At 41.3% G+C, this 12,853-nt stretch overlaps 1 protein-coding gene across 1 annotated transcript; it reads left to right on the plus strand.

The window, feature by feature from the left end:
• The first annotated feature begins 4,650 nt into the window (after window positions 1–4,650).
• Window positions 4,651–5,840, plus strand: LOC109943169 (21 kDa protein). Its single transcript, XM_020546086.3, has one exon. The coding sequence runs from the start codon at window positions 4,865–4,867 to the stop codon at window positions 5,474–5,476; it is 612 nt and encodes a 203-aa protein (XP_020401675.1). The 5' UTR covers window positions 4,651–4,864; the 3' UTR covers window positions 5,477–5,840.
• The last annotated feature ends 7,013 nt before the right edge of the window (window positions 5,841–12,853 follow it).

Here is a 12,853-nt window from a genome sequence, read left to right on the forward strand (position 1 = left end):
TACACGAGAGGAGGATTGATGACCAAGAGTGAAAAGTACTTCTCAATAGATAAGAACTCTAGATGCTTTGTTGGCCAACCCTGAGCTCCCAAATTTTCAAACTCGGCCATGACAGCTTCTTCATCCTCAGCTGAAAGCTGCTCGCCCAAAACAACATTTATTTCTTGAAATCGACAAGTGATTGGGCAAGTCACTAAAAAGGAATTAGGCCCACTCTTTTGCAGTTGTGGCAACATCATAACAATTCAACAGAAGGTATGCTTTTTATGAAGCCCTAGAAGGAAAGAAGAATGTAGAACTACTTGTATATAGGTCACAATTTCACAAGGGTGATAAACAGTAGTCCCAACCATATTTAATCACTTACTACCTACATCCAACATTATATGTTGATTCTTCTGTTTAGTTTACTCAGTGCTTGTCGTGCAAGGGTTAACCTGAGTATTTAACAAAAATGCTTCTCTGCATACACACAGGGACATGGCTTTCGCACATAACTTATATCCATGATTTTGGATTTAAAACCATGATTCTTGAGATTTCCTGGTATGCTCCGTGTTTTCTTATTTAGAATCAGGTCCCCAATGCTAAGATGTATATGATATATTGCAATATATTAATGCATGTTCTTGCTAACTGATACTGACTTGTATATTGTTTTGCTAGACCTGCTTTGTGCCAAGACAAAGGTTGCCAAAGTTTGACTTGCATCTCCAGGTCACAGCGACAAAGAAAGGTGGGCGATGCAGTGGCGACGCGGGAGCACAACCACCAGGTGCAGCTATTTTGCCTACTACTTTACATTCCTGCAGAGCACAACCTTTAGGTGTAGCGGTCCAGACTACTACTAAATAGTAATACATTTTACCAATTGTTTACAATTTTGAATGATGAGCTCCCTAATTTTCTAAATGTTGACTGATAAATAGTAATATACAGGTATGTATGGTATTGATTTGGGGACAATAGTGGGACTGGAGCTTGACGTCGATATCGTGGCGGCGAACACAACGACAAAGAAGGTGAACGCTGCATCTGTCTCGTTTTTTAGGACATTGAGTTGTCCAAAGAAATAAATGATTCATTCAGGCAATCATCTCGAGCTAGGACAAGGCTTCCCTCCAGCATTGAAATAAGTGGCCATGTGCTTACAATAGGGTAAATATTTTTTGCCACATTGCTTTGATACTAGCTCTTGTTACAACATGTTCATAGCTTTGGAGACTTGATCTCATTCATGTGCTCTAGAGTCCTAGCATGACAAGCTAGCTTTTTATGTTGTTGGTTATGTTTATGTAGTTTTGATAAATATATTTACTTTACAACTATTAGCCTACATATCCACCAATGGACGTGTATCAGGTTAGTGTATGGCCTTGGTGGTGGTAGTAAATATTTTACTATCAGTCTGAGTATTTAAATCAATGCTTTAACATTTGTTCATGCCATGCAACTTAGCTTAAAAATGGTTCGGCGTTTCTAGCTCCTTATACTCAGTGTTCAAATCTCATGTCATGCAGAGTGACTTCTACTTTCTTCTTATCACATCAAATTAATTAATGCATTATGGAGCTACTGAATGGTACCAATAGGAATCTTTCACCATGTCAGGTATAGGCATCTTTCACCATGTTAGGTGAAGAGGAAACAATTAGTTCTTCCCTTTGCCCTAGAATGCTAGCACTGCAGTTTTTTATGCTTTGAAAAAAACCAGCCATCACACTACTAAATACTAATAATCATAGCTGCTTACCAGTAAATTTAGAAATTTATAATCTGAGGTGTAGTGATAAGTTTGTTAGACAGAATGACCATCACTTTTGTTTTTATGTAGAAATGCTCAAATGCATTATAAAAGCAAAGTAATGTACTCTTGGTTTTCTAGATATGACATGTTGTTTGACTAATAGATGTCTTGCTTCCTGTTCTATTATTTTCTTTTGTTATAGCCTGTAATAATAGTTGGAAAACTTTAACAATTTCAAGGTTCCAGTTAATTTGCATGTTGGTTATTTCATTGACCAAACAAACCTTTTCCTTACAGGAAGACAATCCTGACTTATTTACTAATAAAGAAAAAAATCGATGAAGTAGAATCAATGGATATAGGATTGCTGCTGACTTGTCTTCTAAGCATGGTGAAGTTGACATATCACATTAGCAATGAACTATCAGGGCAGTGATCATAATTTTGTACACTACTTTGGTGTATCATCGCCTAATAAAGTATCCACAAACTCATGAGCCTTTTTTCCGGTTCCAGCTGCAGACCCCAAAGCAGAACCTGTAGTTCTAGCAAATAAGTCTAAATGGTCACCAGAGCAGAGGCAACACAGGATCTGACGCCCATTCTATGTTGCTGAAGTCGAAGCACATGTGCTCACAATCGAAAAGCATGGAACAAGAAGGTATAGTTTCTTATCCCCCCATTCGACCTAACAGAATTCCTTGGCTTCTGTATTCTCACTAAAGCAAAAATATATGTCTTTGCATGTACTCGTCAAAGCTGATAATTAGTTTCCTTGTTGTCTTATTGATTGATCCTCTTGATTTCCGTCTTTTGCCGAACCTTTTTAATTATTGTGGAAGGAGTTTTTGCACGGGATTGTATACTTATGATTTATGCAAAATATTTAGTGGGTCAGATTACTTGGCCAATTTAACCAATAGTTTGGCACTTGTGGGTTTTAGTACTAGAATGGTTCACCAAAAACAAAGGAGACACATTCTTGCACATTAACTAACCCGATCCGGTACACAGAGCGAGCATCTCACTGCAACAACGATTTGGCGAGCCGGTGCTTTAGGAGCTGCTCGACTAGGTCCTGGCGACCTAGGTCTAATGGTCCCAGCAGCAAGCCAAGCTCGCCTAAGAAACCCTCTTTGCTGAGGCTCACTTGCTCACCTAATAACTTGACGATGATCCTGGCTGATGGCCTTCTCTAAGGCTGTTGCAGCCTTTGTATAAAGTTAGTATGTCAGCCAATCTCTTCATAGGAGGTTTAAGAAAGATATATTATAAAAAAAGAATGCATATATAAGGTACATGAGGCATTGATCGATTTATTGTAATATCTACTCATCACCTGATATTCTTTAAGCCAGATTTATTATTAAATAAATAGCTAAGGAGATACTTGGTTACTGACTGTAATGTTTAGCAGAGCTACACACCTGAGAGAAGTGGTGTCTTGCGTTCGTTGAATTTTGAACTAAAACGAATACTTGTCCTTAAAAAACTATTTGCTGAACTTATCCAGTCTATTTCATGAGTTAAATTGTGAGTTTTTGTTTCTGTCCGTGATACGTGTCCTAATGTTGATAATAACATAAAATGGAATATCTCTTTCTTTTTGTTTACATCACCATATTCTTCAGATGTGTGATTGCTAATGTTTCATAAGCTAAACATTGTGTTTGACATCATAGTGAATGATTGGTTATACTCCAACCTTGCAGGCTGGAATTAACTAAGAGGAGAAAATTTGAATGTGCATGAGGTATATTATTGATTACAACTACTAAAGGAGAAGTTGACTTTTTTCTTACCATAGTACTAATACACTTATTGATATGATTTATTTGTATCTATTGAAATTTTATGTTTTTCAGCAATGTAGGCTACTGGCAGTTTTGGTGACTGCAACAACCAGCAATGGTCTAATGCCATCAAGTGGGTGTCAAGCAAGGCGTTCATGGTATTTAGTCCTTATTGTTTATGTGGTCGTAGATTGCTGTGGGTAACACTGATCGCTTCTATGCCGCTGCAAGCAAACATCAACGGTGTCATGCCTACCAAATTTGTAAGAAGGCTCTTCTGGTATTCCTAGATCCTTGGCACACTACTGTTTATTTTAAAATTTTTATTGGCACACTAAGGTCTAACACAACAACACCATCTGTCAACTATTAACAAATTCATGGTGGGATGACGATGGTGTGAACTGCAAAGAAGCCTGTGGCCCAACTTCTAGATCCAGTGGTGCCAAACCTCAATCAACATTGTTCAGGATGTTGTCAGCCATATTCAGCAATAGCAGCAACCCACGACTAATTTGGCTGCCCAAAAACATCAGGTGGCACGAGTAGGGAAGATACAAACAACGTACGTGGCCTGGTTAGCTATGAGCATTCTAAAGTCATCGTATATGTGAGACACCATGGATTGCATTTGCAAGTGAACAAAAAACTCTAGAATTTGATGGTTCTTGCATCTCAATCCTTCTATCTAATGGCAAAATTGATTTGTTTTAGAAATATTGATGCTTGTCTGCATTATCTTTATGATGACTTTGCATGATCAAAATTTTGTTGTGTATCCTGCATTCCGTAGCTTGTTGGTGATTCATGTACAAGAGACATCCAGTTTCCACCGTTTTCACGGGCGTCGTGCATCAACCAGCTCCCCACATTTAAATGGTAAAAAACAAATTATGCACAAACGAAGGATTCAAACATTATTATTGGTTCCAAATCTATATTTGCACCACCTAGACAACAAGATGAGTATAAATGGAAACCGTGGCAAGGCACGAGCATTTAACTAGTGGTTTTATTATGAGATTATATTTATTACTCATAATTTATATTTAAATATTTAATATGACGTGAACAACAGTTTAGTCTGTTAAAACCAAACACACTAAAAAATTATAAACTATGTCTATGAGTACAAAGATTTGACTTCCCTACGCCGCGGTAGGCACTTCCACGGACGACGGTTGGGTTGGCAGCAGGCACTTGCGCTTCCCCACGCCGCCGCACGCCAAGAAACTAAAAGGGGGCAACCGACGGGCTCGTTCACCTATATTTGTTAAGTTTCAGGCAGAGAGAAAGATAGAGGAGCAAACAGCAACTCCAGAAGATGAGTCTCCCTCGCCGCCGCCACCTTGTCCTGCTCGCCTGCCTCCTGGTCTTCCTCGTCTTCGCCGCGTCCGCGTCGACGAGTTCCGCCGAGGTGGCCCCGAGCGTGGCGGTGGACTTCGTGCGGCGGTCGTGCCGGTCGACGGAGTACCCGCGCGTGTGCGAGAGCACGCTGGTCCCCTGCGCGGCTGGCGTGGGGCGCAGCCCGCGCCTGCTGGCGCGAGCGGCGCTGGTGGTTGGCGCCGACCGCGCGCGCAACTGCTCCTCCTACATCCGCGGCGGCGGCGGCGGCGCGATGAAGGACTGCGCGGAGCTGGCGCGCGACGCGGAGGAGCGGCTGCGGCAGTCCGCGGCAGAGATGGAGCGGATGGGCCGTGCCGGCACACCGCGCTTCGCTTGGTCCCTCAGCAACGTCCAGACCTGGGCCAGCGCCGCGCTCACCGACACCTCCACCTGCCTCGACTCCCTCGCCCAGCAGTCCCGCGGTGGCAAGGACAGCGACGACGCCGTCAGGGTGAAGAGGAGGGTGGTGGCCGTCGCGCAGGCCACCAGCAACGCGCTCGGGCTCGTCAACAGGCTCCAGCCGGCGCCGCACCGGCGGCGTCTCCTGTGACTCTTGTAGCAGCAGCTAGCCACGGAAATCTTTGATGGTTCCTCGTTCTCATCCATGTCGACATCATCCGTCCCCTGCATCTCCTTCTCCAATTGCCATGTATGCGTGTATGTATGGGTATGGTATGCGTGTATGTATGGACTACGGATCGATCAGCTTTCTCGATTGCGTGGTTGTCGTTGTCTATCTGTAGTAACTCTGCAGCTGGGATCACTCAATTCCCGCTAGTGGTTGTTCAGGATTATGCTCAAGTTTATGCGTAGTAAATAGCAAAATCTTTGATTAGCCTAATCTCTAAGACAGTGAGGGGGTAGACTACCATTCCGTGTTCTGTCATATTGTCATATTCCGTGTTCTGTCATTCCGATTCTCTGTTCTGACTTTTCGATTCCCCTTCCTCATTCCCTTTCTCGCGTAGTCCATTTTAATGTTCGGTCACCATTCCATGTTTACTTTCTCATTCCCTTTCTCCACAAAGTCCATTCTTATTTCCACATACATCCCACGTCTAGCTAAAATTAAATTAAAAAAAACGCAAATGACGCTAAGGTAATTCAAACCCGCGACCCCTCAAGCAAATGTGCTCGTAGATACCACTACACCACACATGTATTTATATCTATACCTATTATAGTAAAAATATATACTACATCTCTCCCGAAGTCCACCTGCTACCCTAACACAATGTGTAGTAGTAGATAAGTATCACCGAGATTATTAAATTATATTTTTGGATTGAGGGGGTAGTATTTAAAGAAGAGTCTTACATGTAATTTCTTTTGTTTGAATAATATTTTCAACTTAATTTTTTTTGCATGTGTGATATTTATTCTCTATAATATTTTTCTATGGATCTGACTTATGAGTCATTTTCATAAACCAATGCCAAAGATGAATCCATGTTTCTTACTTGGAAACCCCGAACAAACACCACTAGCACGAGGCGCTCGCGTTGGCGTCGCTCATCGACGACGAGGAGAAGCTTGGCGACTGTCAGTTCGACCTCTGGAAGCATACCTATGTGGCCGCATGCGCTGTTATGTACGGCAAGCTCCGGCGCAGCCGCCGCTTGGACGCGGTCCAGAGCGACTGCACCGCGCTGTCCATCGTCAAACAGGGGGACCTCATGGTCGTTGCCAATGCCGACGACTCTCGGGTTGTTCTGGGCACTGCAACCGATGACGACGCTGTCACACCGTCCAACTCATCATCCACCTGAAGCCCAACCTGCCACGTAAGTCGCTACTGACCGGCCATAAATTCCTATGCGCTGGGATGACGGCCATTGCTGCTGTTGTGTGAGTGTCCTCGAACAAGATGTATCTAGAAGAGTAGCACATCCGGTGGTGCAACGACCAGGTGTACTACCTCGCTGATGAGCCCGAGGTGCACTTCATTTGGCAGCCCAACCAAGAGTCATCTGTACTCACCATGTCGCGCGCGTTCGACGACTACTATATCAAGGATTATGGCGTCATCTCGGCGCCGGAGGTGACGCAGAGGAGGACCGACAACAATGACCACTCGCCATCGTCGGGGTAGCTTTTTGTGCCGGTCTGCCTTTAATTCTCTTCGCAAACACACACTTGCCTTTTTGTTTAAGCAAGTGTGTATGGTGGTGCATGCCTTATGACTAACGATGTACGACGGAACTTCTACCGGCAGGTGTGGCACATGCTCTCCAATGATGGGACCATGCAAATCGTGACATATATCGAAGTCTGCATGACACTGATGGTTGCAATGTAATAGTGAAACAACTAAATTAAAATAACAAAATTTATGTATGGCTAGGATCACAAATGGATTATGAAATATTTTTTATAACAATATAAGACACATTTTGTATATAAGTTATCATGGTATTATATGTTCCCGTTGTAACGCACGGGTACTCACCTATGAATAAATATTTCTTTAGATAACTGTATTTAGATGAAATAGTACTATGATCTTTAGAGAACTGTATTTTGTTAGTACTCTCTCGGTTCACAAGATAACACAATTACTAGATTTGTTTAAGTTAAATTAATTTAATGTTGACCAAATTTACATTGAGCGGTATTAGACTATCTCCACATCTTATCTATCTCTATATTCAAACTCTACTTTGCAAACAGTACAGTCTACAATATAAAACGATATAAAATAGTGTTTTAGGTGACCATATGGATAAGGTGGTGGACATAGTCTTACAATGTTGTGATACCATGGAACCAAAAGGTACCGGTACCGGAGAGGGTGGTAGTCCCGAGATCAATAGATTAGGGTGTCAATATGGATGTATGCACATATAGTATTTATAATAGTTCGAGAGGTACCAAGAGTACCAGAAAAGTTATATATAGAGAGATGGTGTTAGGCTTGGAACCACTGAATTTAGAACATTGATATGGTTGCATGCACACGTAGGATTTATAGAGGTTTGAGACACCTTCGCATAATATCTTATATAAGTGTGGACCGATTTTACATGGTCAGAAAATGTCTGAGCTAGTGAGTATGGAGAGCCCTAGCTTCCCCCTTGCGATGTCTAATGATGAGATGAGTGAGGGAGCTCAAACTCGAGCGAGAGCTCTTTCTATATGCTAGCTCCTAGCCGCTAAAGAAATGAAATTTAAAAAGCTAAATATTGCAAGACTGAAGCCTCTTAATTCTACTTTCTATCTTGTTCTATGTTGCTCTACTCCTCAATTTTATAGCATAAGGGAGGAGAGAGTCACATCCTTGTATAGGCAGCGGGTCCTACCTAGCAGATGTCTAACTACTCTACAAGGAAAATAGACTAAGACCTATTTAATTATAGATTTTGTAGTTTGATGATGAACATAATTATTTGTACTAATATTATTTGCAAGTGTTTTTAAATATAGTTCAAAGGATACATGTGGACTTAGATGAAGGCAAAGTGGCGATCGAGAAGGTCAACACCTCAAGCAAGACATTAGAAGACTCATTGAAGACATACAAAGATTATGCAGGAGTCCAAGATACAAGCTAGAAGGAGCATGAACAAAGAGACAATGAAGAAACAAAGAAAAACAGGTTGCTTAGAAGTACCAGACATGTCCGCTGACGCACTAGATAGGTGTGATATCCTGGTCCAAAGCTTAATAGGATTACCAAAATACCCATACCAATAAAGTGCATCTTATTTTTCGGAAGCTTGTCTCAGAAGAACCTATGGGTTAAGCGTGCTTGACCTAGAGAAATCTTGGGATGGGTGACCGGCCGAAAATTTATTCCAAATGTACATGAGTGAGGACAAAATTCACACGAAAGACTCATGTTGGTATATGGGGATGGCCTATGATCCTAAAGAGCTACTAGAAATAAGTACTGCCAGTCTAGGAGTGGACATGGTGTTACAAATGGTATCAGAGCAGACCCTCACGATTTTACGGGATTGTGTGGGCTATGTGTTTGGGCATATGTCACATGGTGCATGTGGGCCGAGAGTGGTCACATGGCATGGCATATGACAACACTGGACACACAGACGTGACCAAGAGAGGAGGTTCCTAGCTTGGGGTTTATCGACGAGGACATCGATCTTCTATGGGGGTGGATTTATAATATCCTGGACCAAGGCTTAATATGATTAATATAATACTCATGCCAATAAGGTGCATCTTCTTTTTTGAAAGATTATATTGAAAGAACCTATGGGTTAAGCATGCTTGACCTAGAGAAAACTTAGGATAGGTGACCGATCGGGAAGTTATCCCAAGTGTACATGAGTGAGGACAAAATACACACTAAAGACTTGTGTTGATCTATGGGGATGGTTTATGATCCTACAAAGCTTTCAGGAGTAAGTACCACTGGTCCGGGAGTGAATGGGGGTGTATAATAGGTCAAATAATAAGAGTAGCAGTATACTGAAAAATGGCTAAAAATAATACATTGGGCACACGTGTGTGCATTGGACCTAGAATAGAACAGAGCATCAGATACGACACTTAGAGGACTACAATGTGGTTTCATAAATCAATAAGGCATCGGACATGCCTGGTGTGCCACTAGATACCCCACTGGACATGGTACTATAGAAGTTCCATAACAATCTAAGAATGCATCGAACGTGTCTGGTGTCACACTAGTCATTGCATAGTATACCCCTACTCAAACGGTCGACAATAGCTAGTTGACATGGACAAGTATCAGAGTCTCTAATTATTGAGTATCTGATGATTACATAGAAATTCCACATTGCTTCCCACAACTAGTTTTGGAATTGGGGCTATATATACCACCCAACCGACCATTTTAGATATATGGGAGCTAAAAAAACATTGCTAGAGACTTGAAACTCCATTCCTATAAGCTCTAGAAACTGAAGTGCTAGAACCTCACTTGGTGATTAGCTTAGGTGCTTTGCGAAGTGTGTTAGTTAAATTTTTGTATTAGCACTTGCTCTAGGTTTTGCCTAGTGATTATAACTAGAAGTGAGGAATAGACACCTCCAACTCTTTGTGCTTTCGTGCACCATTGTATCCCTTGACTCTTGCATGAGTCATTGTAGTTGTATCTAGTGGAGCTTGTAGTCTTGCGGGATCACACCAACAACGTTTGTAGTGTGGCCAAAATCGTGTACTGGAGGGAAAAAGTACCTTGACGTTTCAGCCAAAAACTCAATAGTGGCGGCAAGGAGCATCTAGGAGAGGCTAAAACTTGAGCACCACTTGCACGTGGAGAAGCCCTGTGGCTATCCATGGAGTTACCTGACCAGGAGCTTGTCCCTTATGTGAGGCTCCAAAGAGGATTAGAGGAAAGTTTGCACGCATCTCGATATCTCAAAAAAATACTAGCACATCTTCGGGAATTTGTATCTCTATTTTATTTAAGCTAACACATTTATATTGCATTATCTTGGTTATGCGCTATACCTTCGTAGCTTAGATCTAGGCTAGTGGATATGTTTGTGTTCTAGGTTGTATAACTCTTTATGGTAGAGATAACACCAATTAGTCTAAACCATATATAGTTGCACATGAATGCTTTTTTATTGGCATATATTTTGATTAAGGGAAAATGAGAGGCCACAAATTAAGAGGGATATTTGATTACATAATCCATCCCGCTCTTAGGTTTCACTGTTCCCTACATACTAATATCTTATCATAGTTGTTGCACCGTATGGAGAGCACGCCTCGAATATGCCATAATAGTGATGATGACATACCATAATGATTGGTATGGGTGTACACGCTGTCAAGTATAATATAGTTGGTAACTATTGAAATTGCATGCACTATATAATGCTTTTGGTATACCTATGGTGAGGTACATGGTTTCAATAGCAACTTTTGATTGCTACATCTTCTCTCACATTAAATATGATGGACGAAGGCTCTAACTTAACACTTGGTGCCACATGTGGTCATCCTGGTTAACAACACATGTGGTGTTAGGGACGTGTTACCCATGGTCGTTCTGCGTTGGGGTGTCTTGGGAGAGCCAGGAATCCCGTTCTGCGTTGGGGTGTCTTGGGAGAGCCAGGAATCCCGTTTAAGAGCTCTGACTCATATGGCCTCGGGTGTTAGTCGCCACAGGGCTTGGCTCAAGGTGCACACGGTTCCAAGAATGGCAATCTAGCGCTATGTAGGGTCCTTTATGAGTCTGTTTTCTGTTGATGAAGTTCTGAAGAGTATTTTGCCAACATATACACAAGTAATATTAAAATTTATATCTCTTACTATATACTAATATAAAAATATATTTTATAATTAATTTAATATTACTTATTTTGTTATTATAAATAATAGGGTACTCATGATCTAGAAATCAAGGTGCGTCAACTAAACCAAAATGATGACATGGCATTAAAATTAAAGAAAAGAGATGAGAAAATTATTTCCTAGATACGTATATTATCAAGAGACATGATAGATAGATAGATAACAAAGTGATGGCATGTGATTCGACAAAAAATAACATCGAAGAAACTATCTATTAAAAACATGATTTATAGGTCTAGTTTCTGTACAATTTAAGAGGTATAGAAACAACTTGTGTTATCTAGCGTTGCAACTATCCTTAATATTTTTATATAACTTTATTCAAACCTTAAATCATTTGAGTTCTGCAAAATTGAGAAATGTATTTTCTTCATGGAAGAAGAGAAATGTATACTCTAATAAAGATAATCATTGTTCTATCTCTTCATGAAGGTGTTCACATCATTTCCCACTAAGATGCACCACTAACTTGCAATCCTTTCATACAAGCAACCTATGCCATATTTTATTAAAAATTATCCATATCATCTCTATCATGTGTAATATTTTTGTTATCTCTAATCTATCAACATATAAATTATTTACATATGCTATATGTTTCATTATTCCATCCTTTTATAATTTGATCTAGGATTTTATAGTTTTATTTCTGTCATTAGCTTATCGATTTTTACAAGACACCTAATGTAATAAAATAACATGCAAGCCAATATTATATATATCGAGGGTTATTCGACGGTAAATTTATGGGGTTGGTCATGAGATTGAGAACTGAAAATAAATGCATATGGGACTTAAAGATTTAGACATGTTTGGTTTCTCAATGCGAGATAATACCATACGACCTATATGTGGTGGTTTTTATTGACTATATAATATGATTTGAGGATTTGTCCTCCTGGGGCTCCCCAAACCTTCCTTTATAGTCCAAGGAAGGGTGGTGCTTATAAGGTATTGTTGGTGCCTTCTTGGACCAAACACTAACGATCCCTAGATCCCGGTCATGGGGAACGAGATCATGGGGAAGCTTTCAACACACAATGTACTCCTCTCATGCAATGGAACTCTACCTCTATGATGGCAACCACCTATCTAGGACCAAACAATAATGAACCCTAGGTCTTCTCGTGATGAGCAATACCTTGAGTTTGCCTTTGCGAGATGGACAACGATGGTCCACGATGGGTCACTAGATCACCTGGCGGTTCTCTCTACGGCGGTGCAAACAAGCTACGACATAGGGACGGATAGTCTGCTACCTGGTGACAGAAGCGACTTCTTCCGTCCATCGAGTCGGATGGTCCGCTCTCTGGACCTGACGGTCAGCGATGGCATAGGGTCGTCTTCTTCTTCGTGGGAACCTAGATCCCACCACCTGGGGGAAAGATCTTAGGGTGCTCCAAGTCAACAGGTCACTCAGGGAGTCCCATACGATGTAGGGTCACCTCAGAATTAAGACAATTCGAGGAAGAGATCTTGACTGAAGAAGATGAAGTAGATCTTGCCCCTAGGAGGGGTAAGACCCTAGGATCGTTTTGGGGTTGGCAGGCCACCCAGGATGGATCTAGACGACGTAGAGTCGAATGGGGTGGAGGTGGATATATGGAAAGGTACAACTAAATCTACGTTACATCAA

This window comes from Zea mays, chromosome 10, assembly GCF_902167145.1.
Source record: "Zea mays cultivar B73 chromosome 10, Zm-B73-REFERENCE-NAM-5.0, whole genome shotgun sequence".
Taxonomy (NCBI): Eukaryota; Viridiplantae; Streptophyta; class Magnoliopsida; order Poales; family Poaceae; genus Zea; species Zea mays.

Bases quoted from the DNA above. Each gene is read 5' to 3' on its own strand.
- LOC109943169 (XM_020546086.3), top strand. From the start codon at position 4,865: ATGAGTCTCCCTCGCCGCCGCCACCTTGTCCTGCTCGCCTGCCTCCTG.